The 17,769-nt window shown below is 38.4% G+C and overlaps 2 protein-coding genes across 2 annotated transcripts; one reads left to right on the top strand and one right to left on the bottom strand.

Moving 5' to 3' along the window:
* Positions 1-42: 42 nt before the first annotated feature.
* LOC108575730 (A-kinase anchor protein 9-like) lies at positions 43-13,507 on the top strand. Its single transcript, XM_017938613.1, is given in 22 exon segments — positions 43-273; positions 621-743; positions 807-1,064; positions 1,126-1,308; positions 1,380-3,992; positions 4,496-4,636; positions 4,792-5,048; positions 5,111-5,757; positions 5,824-5,951; positions 6,358-6,414; positions 6,950-7,117; positions 7,522-7,590; positions 7,845-8,159; positions 8,222-8,593; positions 8,657-8,863; positions 8,934-9,086; positions 9,151-11,745; positions 11,808-11,895; positions 11,898-12,067; positions 12,140-12,319; positions 12,390-12,769; positions 12,836-13,507. Coding segments are annotated over 22 exon segments (9,291 nt in total). The 5' UTR covers positions 43-210; the 3' UTR covers positions 12,960-13,507.
* Positions 13,508-14,429: 922 nt separating this feature from the next.
* LOC108575695 (2-phosphoxylose phosphatase 1) lies at positions 14,430-17,462 on the bottom strand. The gene is made up of 4 exons (XM_017938563.1): positions 16,605-17,462; positions 15,871-16,038; positions 15,238-15,803; positions 14,430-15,173 (listed from the first exon to the last, which is right to left on the bottom strand). Exons 1-4 carry the CDS (start codon positions 16,693-16,695, stop codon positions 14,430-14,432), a joined length of 1,569 nt encoding a protein of 522 aa, XP_017794052.1. The 5' UTR covers positions 16,696-17,462.
* Positions 17,463-17,769: the final 307 nt, after the last annotated feature.

Raw genomic sequence — 17,769 nt, 5'->3', positions numbered from 1 at the left:
TGATCCATGGTGTACTATCGGACGCTATAGCGAATCGTACTTTTATAAATCGTCAACGGTCAAACATTTTTACGGTGAACGGTTTGAAACACATGGAATTGAAATGTAGCGGATGACGATCGGGCTGGTGATCATTTATTAATTAACAATCGAGTTGGTTCGCCGTCAGTTAATTATTAAACGGTAATTGTTGAGTAGATTTTTAATGAAATGAACAAAGCAACGGACGATGACGAGCGTAGGAGACGCTCTTTGGAGGCGGGCAGGGAAATGGTACGTCCTTCATTTATCAATAATTACCTTTCTCTGTCATTCTTTACGGCTCGTTTAATTAATTGTGGATTAAGTTTAATTTTATTTAGAACAAAGAATTACTGGACGGTTCATCTAATTAAAGTGGTTATTGTATGGCATAAAAGTTACGTAGTTTTAATGGAGACACACTGCTATGACTTTTTTTTTTAACAGGGTATTGAATTTTGAAGGTCACTTTAAGTTCTTTTTTAATTGAACGCCCTGTATTTTTAGAATTATAGAAATATTTGATGTGATCAATGTGAATCACCCTGTATAAACTTTAAGCATGAATAGAGCATATGTGAAAATTTAAATGGTTTTAGCTGGAAAAGTACAAGGCAGAGAGAGCTGGTAAGGTTCAAGGCACAAGTCATAGACACACAGATGAACTATCTGATGAAGAATCCTTTCACAATGACAAATCTATGGAACGCAGGGGCTCTTATGTAAGAATTCCAAGTTCATTTATATCCTTATGTGTCTTTTATCACAAATTCTGTCAATTATAGACACATGAGGGAGCTTCATCAAGGGATATGACACAGAGTAGTGTTAGTATGAGTGAAGGAGAAGCAGATGGGGACTTGGAAGGACTGGCTGGAAGAGTGGCTCAGCTGGAAGAGCTATTACAAGGAAAGGAAGCCATAGTGGAAGCTTTGAATGCCGAAATAGATCATTTGAGAGCTGAGGCCTCATCTCCAAATTCTTCTCAAAGTCATAACAGCAGTATACATAGCAGAGATGTTATATCTTTGTATCATATGAAGGTATGTGATTTTTGTGGACACAGTGTGTGCAGAGAGTGATATGTTATGTTTTGTTAAACAGTTGCAAGATTTTGAAAAAGCAGTGAATCAGAGAGATAACCTGATAGAGGATCTTACGTGGTCCTTACAGCATGCTCTGTCTGTGAGAGATAATCTTGCTAGTCAATTAAATTCTTTGAATGCTATGGAGATCCCCTGTAAAGATAGTGCTACTGCTATGAATAATAAAAGTTTGCAAGAAAAGGTAGGTTTAACTATTTTAAATAATTTAATTATTTGTTTAACTATTTTTACACAAGGACTTCTTTTTTTTAGATTGATACTTTAGAAAAAACATTGAGTGACCAAAAGTCGATGATACAAAAATTGAACAGTCAGCTGGTCCAAATTCAGGAACATGTACAGACACTGGAGATGGAGAAAGAAACGCGGAACGCCGAGATCAACGATTACAAATTACAAATTAATAATTTGAACGAACAGATTCGTGTAGGCGCAGCTGATAGAAATTTAAATATTGCGGAGACTTTGGAGCAACAGAAACAGTACGAGGCACGTGTGGATAAGATAAAGCAAGACATGCAACACATTTTGAAGAAGTTTACAGCTGAAACGAACACAAATACAGTCCGCCACCAACAGGAACTGAAAGACTTGTCTGCAAAACATGAAATAGAAGTGATGAACATCCAACAGAAGTATGAAGAACATCTGAAGCAACTGAAGGAAGAGAATAAGTCACTGGCTGATCGTCTGAACAGAGAACTACCAGATCTGGAGACCAGACATGCTAGAGAATTGTCTATATTCCAAACACAGTTGTCTCATTACAAGAAAACCGTGGAGGCTTTAAAATTGGAGCTGATGAATCGTTCTGAGTCTCAGCAAACCGCTCAAGCTGAATTAAACGAGTACAAATCAAAGTTGAACGAGATGAAAGTACAGTCGGAGAAGGTTAGACACATACAGGACTTGGACCATCAGAAGGAAAAGGAGATGCTAGGTGAACAGATCAAATTGCACAAGTTGCAACTGGAAGACATGACTTCAAAGTACCTTGCTGTAACTGCGGTTCTGGAATCGAAGGAAAGCATCGAACGTTCCTTGGAACAGGCCCTGACCAGCGCTGCAACTTTGAAAGATGAGAATGAAAGTCTAAAGTTTAAGCTCGACGATTTGTCTTCTAGGTATTCTGCAGCGCAGTCTTTGATTGAGAATAGTCAGTCCCATGAGAGAACTATGAGCAACAGAATCTACGATCTGGAGAAATCCTTGTCCAGACTGAGTGGTATAAACGTGAGCACTTTGAGCGAGTTCAATGAGACCACGTATCAGACTCTGGACGAGGTTGCGATTCAGTATCAGTTTACGAAGCAGAAACTCGAAGAGAAGTCAGAATTAGAGAAGCTTCTGGTTCATAAGATTGAAGGCCTTGAGGATGATGTTCGTAAGTCGAAAGAGGAGCTGGAGCAGGCTAATCTCACTAAGAAGTCTTACGAGAAGCAATTGAAGGACATGAAAAATATGTGCGACAAGTATAAGTCCGAGATAAATTTGTTGAAGAAAGACGACGTGGATGGTCAGAACTTTTCGCAAATGGATGAAGTGCAGAGAATGTCTAGTCAGAGTAAGAAAGATACTGTCAGTGATTTACTATGTAAAACTGAAGAGGATCAACAGGAAATTAAAAAGCTCAAAATGACTCTTGATCAAAAGGAAATAGAGCTCTTTGAGTCTGTAACACGGATGTACGAACTGACAGAGAAGCTGAAGAAGTCTGAGGACGAATGCGAACAATTGAAGAATGGGCTTGCTACAGCATGGGCCCAGTGTGCAGAGGTGGAAGAGAAGTTGAATCAAACGTTAGCTTTAAGCGACAGTAAGCTGGACATTTCTTTGCCATCATCCAGCTATAACAGTGCCTTAATCAAGCAATTTAAATCTGGTAGGGTTGCAAACAATTCCATGAATACAACAGATGATCAGAGCACAGATACCAATAGGATTTTCTATGAAAAAAATGAGGAACTGAATATCAGCAATAGAGCAGCCTCTTTACAAGCAAAATTAACGTCTGTACTGGATGAGAAGGAGAGATTATTGAAGGAACTGGATCGTTTAATGAAACAGCAGGCTGACTATGAAGAGATCAGAAACAAATTGAAGCATTACACCATACTTTCAGAGAATCTTGTAGCAGAGAAGGAACATACTATGGAGGAGAATAGAGTTTTGAAGGTGAGACTGGAAGACATGCATTCTCTGAATGAATCTGTGAATCAACTGAGAGCAGAAAAGGAATCCTTGCGTAAAGAGATTGAAACACTAGTCTGTGTTCATGACGAGCAGATAAGTGCCATAAAGGCTGAGACTGTGTCAGAAATAAGAAAGGTTCAGTCTCTGATGTTGGGAGTAAAAGATGGTACCAGAGAGCTGAATGATCTCAAAACAGAGTTAGAGATGCGACACGCGAAGGAAATGGAAGAGTTGCGTATATACTTTGAGCAGAAGTGTCTGCAGATGGAGAAACAATATTCTGAGGAAATATTCAGCCAACAATCGAAGAAAATGTCTGACAATGACAGTGAAATAGCTGATTTGACCGAAGGGTTGTATTTTGGAGGTGCTGGGGACTGTTTAAATGTTTCAAATATCTCTGAACACAATTCAAGACTTGCTTCCCCAATGGGGGATGATCAGTCAAAGCATACCAGTCACAACTTTAATAGTCATAGCAAATCTGAGTTAGAGTATGACATGAATATCAAAGTTTTGCAACAGGAACTGCAGAATAAGATAATAGAGGTGCAGGAGGTAAAATTGCACTATGAGAAAGCACTGGAGGAACAGAAGAACATGTATGAAAGGGAATTGTATAGTAACAAGGCGAAAGAGAGGCGAGAATTATTGAGAAACGCTGTAAATCAGGTAAGTAAAATGGTTAAATTGCACTTTTTATTTGTGTAACTAATGCACTTCGTTTACTTTTTTTTTTTTGTGTTAACCCTTGAAAATTTTTTGTGCGACGAAGCTGCTTTCTTTTCTGTAGGATTACACGTGTTACATGCTGATAAAAATTACATTCTTTTCGTTTCACATTTCGCTGTATACGTTAGATTGCACTTTAAACTTAGAATGTTGTATTTTAATTTTGTTACATTTGGAATAGATTCCATACATTTGTGATGCAAAGTGCATGGTATTTTATTACTCTGTTTGAATGTAGTCTATGTGCTGTCTATTTTTTCTTTAATTTTTGTTTAAAAGATCATAGAAGAAAGATACATTGTTATCCTTTGGTGTCTATTAGAATAGCAACCAATTAGGAAAATTCATAGATGATAAATATGCCCCAAACTAAATAGAATCGTGACGAACAATTCCTTTCGTAAATAACATGCTATTGTGTGAACATATATGTGTGCATGCAGCATTGTCAAACAGAATGGGATGCGGGTGCGTTGGAAAACGGTGAATTAACGCAGCTGCGAGCGACCTACAACCATCAGTTGGAGGAGCAGATCGCGCTAGCTAAGTTGGATATTGTCAATGCGCTTCAAGAACAGATCCAGGTAGCTTTCGACTCAGTTGTACCAGTTTATGGCGCATTACCTTGCAGAAATCCAAAGAAACTAGGCATTTAGAACATTCTCCTAGTTGTCTGTTCACAAACATCCAAAAAAAATTTATTTTCTTATTCGATAAATTTTATTTTCTCATTCTCAAGGCACTTTTGACCGTTGAGTCGGACACAGACGAAAATTGGCCTCCAGAATTGTTGGAACTGAGGGACAAACTCACTAGTAATGCTAAAAGGGAGATGCAGCTACTTAAAGAGACGCATGCTGCTGAGGTGCAACGTTTGAAAGAGACTGTGGCTAGAATGATCGATCGTCATCAAGAGGAAATGAGCAAAATCAAGTCTGAGAACAATCAGAGCTACGGTGGGAGACGGGATTCTGACAGAAGCATCCTTGATGAAAGGTACTTACGTCTTAAGAGGATTAAAAATCGTCGTACTTATTAAATCCTGTTTTTTCAAATAGAAATAGCTTGGTCAGAACATGTGGTACTCTCAAGACACTGATTGAAGAACTGATCAAATACTTTGTCATCTGTGAAGAGGAGGTAAATAATACACTTATCACTGAAGTTCTCAAGAGACAGTTGTCTGATAGTCTGAAAAGTAAGAAAACAGTGCAAACTGATGAAAGTGATCAGAGCTCAAGGATCCAGAGAGTTCACTTCGCTCCCAAGGCAACTGAGATAGTTTCTATATTAAATAGTAAACCTGAGACTTTGCCAACCATTCTGGAAGAGGATAGCAGCATAACAGAGAGGCTGAAACAAGAATTAAATAGCTGTGTACGACGTTTGAAGTATGAAAGCGCTGAAATCCTTGGCACCTCCTTGTCCACAATATCTACTAGTGAATGTAGACGTAGTTCATCTTCAAAAGACGTCTGGTTGAACAAACTGAACGAGGAGCTGAATTTGAAGCTGCGTCACGCAGAAGCTCTAATCATGGGCTACCAAGAAGAGGCCGATCAGTTAAAAGTGACCATTATGGATCTCCAGAGGAAGCTGATTAGTGCAGAGAGCAAAAAAGAGACCATCACTGAAGGCTATGGAGAAAATGACGATATCAGCACTGATATTACTCCACAAGACTTCTCACAATTGCAAGAGAGAGGTATGTATGAAAGGTACAAGCTCTTTAATGAATATCTTTTTGCAATCATGTTTTCAATTATTCTAGCGAGACTTGTGCTATCGAACGGAGGAGGAGACTGCACGGAGTTGCTTCAATTGATAGAAGAATTGTGTAAACAGAGTGATAAACTGATGGAAGAGTCGAAGAGGGAGAAAGAGGACCTGCAGAAGCAGGTAATATAGAAGTTCCCCTTTCAAATAATGCACTGGATTGCATGTATTTTTATTATATAGAATTGGTATGCTACATACGAGACAGTTGTGGTGCATTGCATATTGAAGATGAGTTCTGTATTATAGTAGTTCATTATTCTAGCGTTTTATCTGTATTTACGAGCTTAGTTATTTGTATATTGCACAAAATGTTTTGTTTTTAAATTCATATTCTCATTATTCGTGCATCGATAATTCAATTATCACCTAGAAATTATTTCAGTCTATAGGCAAATTTTTGATCTTGCGGTCGAATGAAAGTTTTATTGAAAAAGAATCGAAAAATAACAAAATACAAGAAGGTAAAATCGTACGGCTCTGTGGTGCAGTTTTAAAAGAATTGATTGGCGTTCTGTTATCTTGCCAGCAGGTGCCTTTAGAACCTACTCCTACCCCATACATTCACAAGGTTTGCTGCCGAAAGGTAAATTATAGAACTACTAATACTATTTATAAAAAAAAAACGCTGCTCCGTAAGTTAACTTTAACACCAAGTGGCGCTCTTCAAGAATCTGTTAAGTCTCATGCCGTCGATAAGAGTAACAGTAACCGTTCCCAATTATTAATCACAGCATGTGTCATGTTAATGGTGCATCTTTCCTCATCGTTTTTTTTTTTCGCATGCATGCAAATAATACTGCGAATTAACTCTTCCCTGTCCTTGCAGTTTGCATTATTAACCATCTGATAACACGAAGTTTAGTAAGACTGGAAAGAGTTAATGCAAATTTTTCAGATTTGTTGTTTTGTGTGAAAATCATTTTCTTTTCTCGAACTATAGAGGCATGTAGCTGTTTGCAGTTTTCATTTTTCTTGTGTGTTCTTTCATTTACTATCTGACTGAGTGATTAAAATTTTTAACTTGTATAGCTATTAAATTTGAAATTTGAGATTTTTATTTTTAGTTTTATTTTCAACTAGGAATTTGCCATCATTACTGATCGAAAAAATATGCGTAGATCGAGGCGGCGGATAAGCAATTGAAAGCAACCCACAGATTCCTGGATGAACAGGCAAGCGAAAGGGAAGTGGAAAGGGATGAAGCTGCGAGGCAAATGCACCTTTTGCAAGAGCAGCTCAAAGAGCGTGAACGAGAAAAGGAACGAGACCAACGTATTACGTCTGAGGTAGGTTAAGAAAATTCTATACTACTTAGAAAAAGAAAACATCTAAATGAAATGATATCCAATTAAAATATCTGCTTTTTTGGAAACTTCCCTTGGTACTTTCCAATTAATACATTTTAATGAGGTTCAGGAATTTTTTTACTAATCATTTTTTCCCTTTTCTTGGATTGGGATTTTTTTAATAATTTTCACTGACCCTATACAGAAGCGATCATACTAATGGATAATAACTTATGGGAAATCTTATGAGATTCAAATTTATTTACTTTTTCTTTTTTCTTTACGGCCATTGTCAGCTATATTATGTTGCAATTAGGCAGCTTATAACACGCATAATCACTGATCTGTATTAACACGTGTTCTCTTGCACTCTGGTTTTGGTTTTCTGTTTGTCGCACAAAAAGCAGTCAACATTGTCACCCGAAGCAACGTCAGACATCCCGCTGCTTCAAGCATCTGACATCGGTGCAGCTGTGAGTGGATATTGTATTCATAAAAATTAATATAATTGATATTTCAGATTTGCAGGCTGTAGTAGGTATAAATTTTGCAATATTATGCATGTAATTTTTATTGATTTGGAAATTCGTTTTGTCGCTTAGACAAAATGGTACTATTTATATGCTTTACGTGTTGGTGATGCTTTTTAGCTTGTAATTATGGTTCTGGCAAAATAGATGAATTCTATATGTACGAATTTCCATTAAAAACGTTAAATGCAACCTAGGTGGAAGTTTTGGAGTCCCAGATGAGAGAGATGTCCTCTCTGATGTCTGACACAGAGGCTAAGAAAACTGAAACTGAGAGTGAACTGAAAGCAGCCATTGACAAGATTTGGGTACTCCGAGAAATCATTACTGACTTGGAACAGCAGCTACAGATCAAGACTGAGAAAGAAGAGTCCTTGCAAATGCAAATCAATCAGTTGGAAACTGTGATTGCTGCACAGACCAAGAACCAGCATGAACTGGTGCAAGAATTGGATGCTGTTAAGATGGGTAGCGAAAGCAAGCATCTGAATGATCATATTAATCATCTACAAGTAAGTTTCAATTGGGGAAATGAATTTATTGGAATATTTATTTTTAAAATATGATTTTGTAGGAGGAATTGAAGAAGTACAGGCTGAGTAGCGAACAATTTAACGTAAACTCTGCCGCATTGAAGCAGATGAAGGCAGAACTACGTGAGATGCAGAATAATTTGGATAAGAGAATCAAAGAGTTAGAATCTGTGCATATGTGCAGCTCCAATTTGAGTTTGAGCCAGCCAAGCGAAGATGTATCCATTAGAGATCAAATAGAAGCTTCTAGGTGCCCTACTCCAGATGATCCTAATGCTCCTCCAATGTTGCCCCTTGATCAACTATTAAAACTCAAGGAAAAAATGCAGAAACACGCCAGAGTGGAGGAAGTAGCTTTTAAGAGAATCAAAGACTTAGAAATGCAAGTGACTGTTTTAAAAAATCAAAACGAGGTAAGTTGTAAGATCGACTTTGAATTATGTACAATTTTACAGGGCTTTCCATTGATTTTATAGGAATTGCAAGCAGAGCAGGAGATCTTGCAGCAGACCGCTTCTGAGCAGTTGTTCCAAATAGAAGCGATGCGTGGCAGGTTGGAGCAGCACAAGCAAAGTGCTCCGTTCGCTCAGAGACAAGCTACGTCACGTTTGGAGCTACAGCTTCACGAAGCCAACACTAAATTTCAATCTTTGGAGCGAACTATAGCTGATAAGGACTTGGAAGTAAATATTAAGCTCTGTATTCATTTTATTTATATCATACTTTATACTATACTATTATGTTCATTTTCAGTTAAATGATATGAAGAATCAACTGGACAGAGTGAATCAATTATTACAAGAGAAAGAAGCAGAGATTGCAAATGTAGTACAAGTAGAAACTGCTACGATCCAGAAGCTGAAGGAACATCTAGAGATTGCTGAAGAGGAGAAAAGGTTTCTCCATGTATGTACATAGCTTGAATACATTATTTTTAACATTAATTTCATTAAATAAAATTATTTATTAGGCAAAGGTTGGTGTCCAAGAGCACGCTCAGTTGGAATTACCGAAATTGATAGACAGCATGCTAGCAGACAAAAACGAAGAGATAGACCATCTTAAAGAACAACTGTCCAAAAAAGAGAAGCAACTGGAAGTGTACTCTTCTTGGAATTTGGATGACACAGAACTAAGGGAGCTAGCAAGGCAGATAGAGGTGAAGAACAGCGCTCGTACATTAAGTGACATATTATCTATCCACTCGGAATGTGAAGAAACTACAGAAGCCATCAGGGGAGCGAATACAACTCAAAATTTGCCTAATGTATCTGCCTTTAAAGTTCCTACACCACCTGCTTCGTTCAAAAATGTGGATGACTCAGTTATGCCTTTGTTAGACACCACCAAAATGGCTCTGCAGGTTCCTCCCCTAGATCTGGGCTCTCAGAGCCTTTCTACAATTTCTAATCAGCAGTCTGGAATGATGGACTCTCTGCACAGTGGGCTGGAGTCGAAGACCACCTCTTCAGAGAACACTCTCTCCATGGACAAGACTGATCACGCTTCCCAGTCGAAACAGGAGAACATTCAAATGTTGCAATCACCAGAAAAAGAGCGTGCTGATGACAGAAACGAGACTGGCAGCAATAAGTCTCGTGTCACTTCGATGAAGTACACCCAGACTTCCATTAATGAGACTCTGAAGGAGATGGAGAACTTAGAGAACCAATTACAGGCTATGAGGGAAGAATTAGGGGTGAAAGCTGCCATTTTGAACAAGAGAGAAACTGATCTGATAGCCTTGCAAAAGCTCTATGACGAATTGCAAGCAGAATTCAAGGAGGTGGTGGAAACTCTCTCCAGAGACAAGTGCTTCTATAAGAACCAATATGAATTATCACGAGCATCAGAGAACAAGATAAAGAAAGATCTGCTGGAGGTGGAGAACGTTTTGAAGTTGAGGAACGAGGAGATAGAAGACCATAGAAACAAGATGCAAGTGAATGAGAAGATTATAATGGAGTTGAATTCAGAGAACACTAAACTGAAGAAAGATATAGAGGTGAAAGAGCAGGAACAGACAAAAAAGTACACTAACCTGCTTCAGGAGAAAATGAAGGAGTTGCAGAATTTCAGGGACGCTATTCTTGAGAAGGATATCACCATAGAAACCATTCAGACCCGAAATATTGAGATAGAAAATGAAAATAAACAATTGTACGAATTCAAGACCAAATATCAATTGTCCAAACAAGAATTATTAGAATGTCAGAACGAACTTCAGAGGTTGACAGAAGGTCTGAACAACAGAGACCAGATTATCAGACGACTGGAGGAGATGGCCAGACGTACAAGTTTCTCAGGAACATCCTCGCCGTCCAATGAAAAGGACCAAGAGATTCACCATTTGCAGGAGTATTTGAAGGAAAAGGACAAAGTAATACGGCAGATGAGCGATGACAGTAAAAGCTTGCATAAAGCTTTAGAGACTATTCAGAACAAAATGAAAGAATCTGGAAACGTGGTAGAACTAAGGAAAAAGCTGAAAGATGAGAAAAAATTGAACACTGAACTAAGGGTTATGGTGGAGAAGCTGGGTAAGGAGTTGTCTGACTTGAAGTTGCCTGCACAAAGATCACAAGATGACACTGATATCGAGGACATGGTGCAAAGGGAGCTCAATTTGTCAGCTCATTTAGATAGACAAATCATGAGTGCCATAGAAAGTGATACAGAGGACAAGATCAGAGTAGAGAGACAAGCTCCCTATCAGGATCACCAGGAAGGAAAAATCATGAAATTAAAACTGAGCCAAGCTAACAGGATCAACGAAGAGTTGAAGAAGTTAAAGGATGATCTGGAAATTGAAAGGGGAATGCTTAAGTGCCAGATTGCTGAATATGAAGCACGTATCTTCCAGCTTAAATCAGACTTATCAGAGGAATCCAAGAAAGTTGCTAAACTGGATGAGGAATTGTCCTCTGAGAAGAATCTAGTGAGAACATTGAAGATTCAGATAGAGAAGGTGCAAAGAGCAATGCGATCAAGACATATTCAAGATTCAGAACTGATTGAGTTTCTTCAGAGTAAATTAAAGACCTCTTTGGGCAATGAAGCGAAGTTTAGAAACGATCTGTCACTGTTACGACAGGAGCATAAGAGTTTGGAAATTCAGTTGAGCTTGATGAAAGAGCATGTACAGTCCCAGGAGACTGATGACACGCCAAAGCTGACAGATCTACTAGAAACTGAGAGGAAGAAGTACCTTTCCTTGATGGAGAATTTTGATAAAGAGGAGAGAGAAAATGCAGAGCTTAAGGACAGTGTGAAAAATTTGCAGATGGAGAAGAGTCGCTTTGAGAAGCAATTGGAAATGGAAGTGGAGGAGAAGGAGAAATTAATAAGCAGCTTGGCTCTGGTAGAGGGAATTAACGATTACGTACAAACTGATCTCCGACGTACCAAAGAAGAGTTGAAAGCAAGGGAGGAGGAGTGTGAATGGTTACAGAAGAGGATCGAGACTATGTCTGATACAGAGGCTAGGAGACAGGAACAGAGGACCAGTGAACATAATGAGCTCAAAGGATTGAGGAGAGAAATAAACAATGCTAGAGAAGTAATGGTCAGTATATATGTACATTAATCTTTAAGGGTTAGAATTTAATGTGATTTATTGTTCAACAGATGGATCTGGAGGCTGACATGAAGCAATCGAAGAGAGAACTAACAGAATCTCTTGAGCGTGAAATGAAGCTGGCTAAAACACTGGACACTAAAAACTGTCCTCTATCATGGACGAGGAGAAGAAATTAAGGGATACGATCACTGAGCTGCAGCAAGATCTGAAAACGTGCACCAGGAGGGAATTAGAGCTCACGAAAGAGTTAAAAAGTAGATTCACCAATGATAAGAACATACCTGCCAAGTTCATGCAGAAAATCAAAGTAATAAACCTGATAATAGATCATATGTATTTATAAATATATGTAAATTATGATTATTATTTCCTTCCATAGGATCTCAGTGATAGCAATGAAAAATATATGACAGAGAAAAGCATGCTTCAAGAAAAGTTGATAAAAGCTAGGGAAGAGAAAGAGCAACTGAATCAACGAATTAAATTGCTCGAAACTCATGCGAAGTCAAGCAAAGGGTCTCAAGATGGAAATACTATAACAGTAGAATTTATAGAGAAGGTAATTTATATATATCTAATATTTATCTTGTATTAAATCATACAATAATAATAATAATTGTCTTTCACAGTTGCAACATTTTTATGGACAGTTCTTGCGAGTAAAGAGCAGACGCAAGGCCTTAACTTATCAGAAACGCTACCTGCTGGGTGTAGTGGGGGGCTACCAGCTATCTGAAGAAAATACACTTTATATCCTCGCTCAGTTAACCAGATCAGAACGTGCCTATGTCGTGGATGATAGCAACAAGAAATCTCCAAAGTTACGCTTCAAGAGTGCCGTGTTAGTTCTTGTCAGTATACACAGAATGAAGTGGTTGATCCTGAGATGGAGTACTGGAAAGCGAATAGGAGTACAGACGCTATTGTGGAACGTGGATCAGTCCTTTAAACCTATTCAAAAGATCACCATGAACCATTCGCCTCCTGTTAGGGAAAAGCGTACCTCGAAGTGAGTACGCAAGTCGATGAATTATTTTAAGATTGATATTTTAATACTGTTAAATTGTATTTTCAGCGGAGACGGTCGATCTATCGACGGATTCTCGCTTGAACAGTATTACCAACGTCTGAAAAATATTCAGCAGACGTTGGGGTTGGCTATGGCGGAAGCCGGGAATCTTCAAATTATTCCAGAATAGTATTATGACCGCCTAAGTGTTGCAAACATCGTGTGCTATGATTTAATTGTTATGTCGCCGTTTATGAATGCGGCCATGAACAAGTGGCTCGCAGGGGATTGCTGTTTCGATTTGTAATTTCAAACGGAAACATTCAAAACTGGGCATTCTGATCGGAGATGTTGAGAGTTTATCTGTATTTTTTTACGAGTTGTAAATAGGACTGTAGCATAGGAACTACCAATTGTTAAACACGTGTTAAGTCCTTGCACTATAATTACTAGACGATAATGTACCATGTGTGCTATAATTTCAGTACTATTGTTACTTCTAAGAGTTTCCCGAGGAGAACGAACAAAAGAGCTCTATGTATAGGTTGTTTCAGAACTAGTTGTTAGGGAATAACGAGAACAATATTCTTTGTCGGATAATGTACATCATTGGTCAAAAAATGTTCGAATTGACCTGCAGTTTTGGAACACACTATACACAACTAATGCTCATGTATCCTGTTTTACCAAAGTTACTGATAGAAATATGTCTCTTGAGCGTACTATTGTCATAAGAATGCAGACCTGTGCCTTGTATATTGTAATAAGTATTTTAGTATTTATTTAGCGATGATCTGTACGTTTTTATATTGTGAATAAAATTATAGAATGACTTTTTACCAAAATTATCATAGGAGTTCATCATCAGTAATTATCATCGGTCGGTAATGCAGCAATTATATATTTCAACAAAAAAGGAAAATTATCTATAATTTAATTCAACATTGTTGCCTCGTATATCGTTCGGTAAATACTATTAATATTTGTATCGTGCAGTTTCCTTTCTCTTTAAATATGTGAGTTTAACAGCATTTCTGTAATCATTCGTTATACGAGGATTCTGGTCCATTGCAATGTAACGAGAACTAATTTTCTTGAACAGGGGAAATAATACTAATTACATAGGAGATTTTTATAGTTTCCTCAAACGTAACATTTCGCTCGATAGAAGTTATTTACATATGTACAATAAGACGTGTGATAAAATATATAGTGATCTAGCTTTATATATCTTATATATGTATCTAAAGCTACATTCGATTTTGTGAAACGTAACCTAAGAATATAAGGCTTTCTTTTTGTTATTCGTTTCGAAAACGTAGTATCTAAACAGTGCAAATTTTACTATCAATATTTTTTGTTTTTTAATATATATGTATCTATATATTTTTTTTAGATTCCATTAATAAAGTATCGTTCTCTTATCGACAATAATAAATTTATAGTACTTTCTTTGTAAAATAGTAGGACTTACTACTTGTTTCGTTCGAGCTCGTAAAGATTCGAATTTGCACTGCATTTGTGTGACTCACTTCCAGTTCGGAAGAACTTGAAAAACATTTCGTTTTCGACTGATTCGTGATTGTTGTTCACAAGAAAAAAAAAGTTTGAACAAATTACCGTAAAACGGAGCGAGCAGAATTCGAATTTAACACGCGAACTATCCGCGCTTGTAATTGGTGCACGCATCCTTGAAATTGGTCGCGTTAAATGGGCCGAAATAATCATCGTGAAGTTGCCTGATGATCGTTTCAATCGGGCACAATTTTGAATCTCTGCGCGTTTTTTCCGCTTCGTTGCGTTCTATGTAACTGACGCTGTAAAAATTCGCGTTCCTGCAGAACGGAATCTTCTGTGTGAAATCTTTCCCGTTAATGACCACACGGAAGTAAAAATCGCTGGCTACGTGATTCTCGTTTTTTGGATTTATTCGATAGACCTCAATCACGAACCGGGAAGCATAATGTGGCATGGTCAATTTGTCTGAGAAAATCCCGAGGGCGGTTGCAAGATATTCTAAAGTTTTATCATGGCCAGAATATAAAACAATCTTCGGCTTGGCCTCGGAAATGATGCGTAGCACGTAGAAAACTATGCTTCGAAGAAGTCCATAGGCTCTCAGTAGCCCGTACTTTTTGCGACTGCTGCTTTTTGCCACTTGTTTAGATTCCCATTCTGTATAGGCAAATAAACCCGTTACGTGTTCCGTTTTCACGCACACTCTTTGGGTGTCGAAGTCTACACAGGGCAAAGAAGCACCGTGACAGATGTAGGTTAACAATGCATCCTTTAAACTATTGGGATCTGACATTTGAGCCTGGTCAGGGATTTCAAAGACTGCACTGGAAGCCTGTCGTATTAGGTCTGCTACAGCTGGGTGGGATTTCAAATGATCTGACATTTCCTGTAATAGGAAGACTTTTTGTTAAATTTCACCAAATATCTTAATACGAATATTATGCAGTTACCTTCATGTGTTGCTTGAAAAATTTCTCAGCGGCTGGACATGCACAGTCTGTGTTACAAAAGGCATAACTTTGACTTTCTTGCATAGTGATTTTAGCAAGATTCTGAATACCATCTGTCTCTAGGAGGGAATATAGCAATGCAACTGCACTTTGAACTGTTCTGCGATACCTTGTGCTATATACAACAATGTCTTTATTAGATATGGTGCCATTCCCAAGGTTCAGCTTATGGTAATAAGCATTTCTAAGTATGACTCCAGTTTTCAGCAGCTGTCCAATGCCAAGTGTGGTCAGCTGACCAATTCTGCAGTCTTTAGAATTGCTGGGCAGCATAGGAAAACCATGGAACGGTCCCAGGAATTGTGCCCATGCGGTTCTAGAATAGCTAGAGACATTTTGCAAGAAGTTCACGTAGTTCTGGTACAAGTTTTCTAATTCAGGTACAGAACTAAAGTCTCCACCACAGTTTACAATGCTTATGTTTCGAATGTGAGCCAGTGGACCTCTGTCTCCATGTCGTATAAATACCAAAATACCTCCAAGTGTCAAATTTCCATCCAGTTTTCCTGAAAATACAAAAATAATATAATTAACGATTATTTAATAATATTATAAATTTACAATCTCTAATACCTTCACTTTCTGCTGTGATTTCACTTGGAGGATTACAAAATCGAAATATCTTTTTCGTTTTCACGTCTGCCTTCAGATTTCTGGGAAATTCCCTGATGGACATATCATTCCCTAGAACCCTAGCTTGTACAGAGCCCTTCTCGTCCACGCCGATATATTTGTACATACCTATTCATAATTTCAGTATACATACACATGACGTTCGATCCGTCTATTATATATGTAAAAAAGAAAAAAAAAACAACGAGGAGGAAAAATGGAGGAGGAGATCAAACGGCAAAGCAAGGGTTCTTTAGCCGTGTTTACGTACACGGGTTACACCAGCAGGCCAACGAAGCCGATAACGTGAAATTGCGTATGCGCCAGTTAATCGCATTGTCGCGTGTGTTTACCTTCGAGCGCTTACGCTACGATAAAAGAGCGCTCTGATATCTACAGGAAACATCAAAGCGTGTGTTCTAACCGAGGCATGATGTTGTTGAACAGAATATAGCATGGAGAGTAAAAATAAAAATAGAATGTTTAATTGAAACCTGTTACCGAGTACCACAAATTGAAGCGAACAGAGGCAGTAAAAATAACAATACAATTTTTCTATGTACGTATAAAATGTATAAAAATGAAATTATTAAAATCCTTTGGACAAACGTTACAAGTTAAAATATCAACTTTTTCAGGAATTCAATATATGTGTTGAGCATATGGAGGGAGCATGCTTCGGTCTCCGTAATTACCAGCAACGAGGAGGAAGATCCACACACTGAGGATCACGTAGCAGTAGAACGCTCGGTGCTGGTAGGAGAGACGGACCATTTCCGCCAGCATCCTGCGACTAATCCTGGTCCTAGCCAGGTTCTTTTCGTTTCTCTGTCACGGTCTCGACGACGAGGACGTCGTTGACGGTAACACGGGGTCAAACAACCAGAATGAATCCGGTTCAACGACACTTTCCAAAGCTGCATCCTCCCTCTTCAACAACTCTGCCGCATAATCCTTCTCTGATCGCCTGTGAAGAGTCAAGAGGTGCCAGGATCCCGTGGATGACGTCGTGATACGAGTTTCTTATCTCTCTTCTCGATACCGGCTCGAACCAGAGTACCTTGATGGGCGCAGGCGCTTGGATATCCTCTGACATCTCTTTCAGCTAATTATATCTCACCGTTGATCACTCCTTTTATTTACTTTCCTGGTTTATAATGCGAAGATATCGAAGACATTGACAACTTTCATGAGAACTATATTCTTCCTTATTGAGTTAGGTTAGTGGAAAGTGGATATATTATTTATAGCCGTCGTTGAATTTATTTATGAATATTGTATTATGCGTTATTTTCTAGATTTTCGATTCTACGGTCGATAAGAAGCTCCTGAGAGGTGTGGAAAGTGTATCAAGCTCCTCCGTGCTTGCATTCCCTCATGATAGGTTAGTATCGAGCGCAGGCGCCCCGAAAATCCTTCTTACACTCTGATTCTCGACTTTCAGGCTCGTTGTCTCCGGCTTGTGGACGATTCGATTCCCGAAAGGGGAGGTTTACGCGTTCAATGAACTCCTTTAGAACTCTCCCTTGCACCAAAAATAATCGAAGAATATTTTCCTGCTGTTAAAAATCATCTATTCTTCTTTAATTACTACCGTCAAACTTTCGTATTGTGAAATTTATATTTTTGCAACGGTTATAACAGTTTAACGCGACATATGACAGATGTATGCTCGCGGTAATGGTAACAAGTGACATTTCATGAATGTTACCGTCACTTTTTACACTTCTGTCGTTGTGTGTTGGAGATTGAAACTCGAATGGATCACTCGCGACGAAAACTGAGGGAAAGAACGGGCTTAGTGGAACATTTTTCCGCGACTACGACAGGTGAGCCGCGCTCCTCGCGACTGGAGTAGGT

The sequence above is a fragment of the Habropoda laboriosa genome, unplaced genomic scaffold (assembly GCF_001263275.1).
Source record: "Habropoda laboriosa isolate 0110345459 unplaced genomic scaffold, ASM126327v1 scaffold295, whole genome shotgun sequence".
In the NCBI taxonomy this organism is placed as follows: domain Eukaryota; kingdom Metazoa; phylum Arthropoda; class Insecta; order Hymenoptera; family Apidae; genus Habropoda; species Habropoda laboriosa.
Note: the sequence above shows the minus strand (reverse complement) of the source record. Positions and strands in the feature narration are given on the sequence as shown.

What these genes read in the sequence shown, in the direction of transcription:
- LOC108575695 (XM_017938563.1), bottom strand. Translation starts at nt 16,695, where the DNA reads ATGCTGGCGGAAATGGTCCGTCTCTCCTACCAGCACCGAGCGTTCTAC. An exon ending in AATCACAGCAGAAAGTGAAG is followed by an intron (nt 15,804 to 15,870) that starts GTATTAGAGATT and finishes TTGTATTTTCAG; the next exon opens with GAAAACTGGATGGAAATTTG. An exon ending in TTTTCAAGCAACACATGAAG is followed by an intron (nt 15,174 to 15,237) that starts GTAACTGCATAA and finishes TTCCTATTACAG; the next exon opens with GAAATGTCAGATCATTTGAA.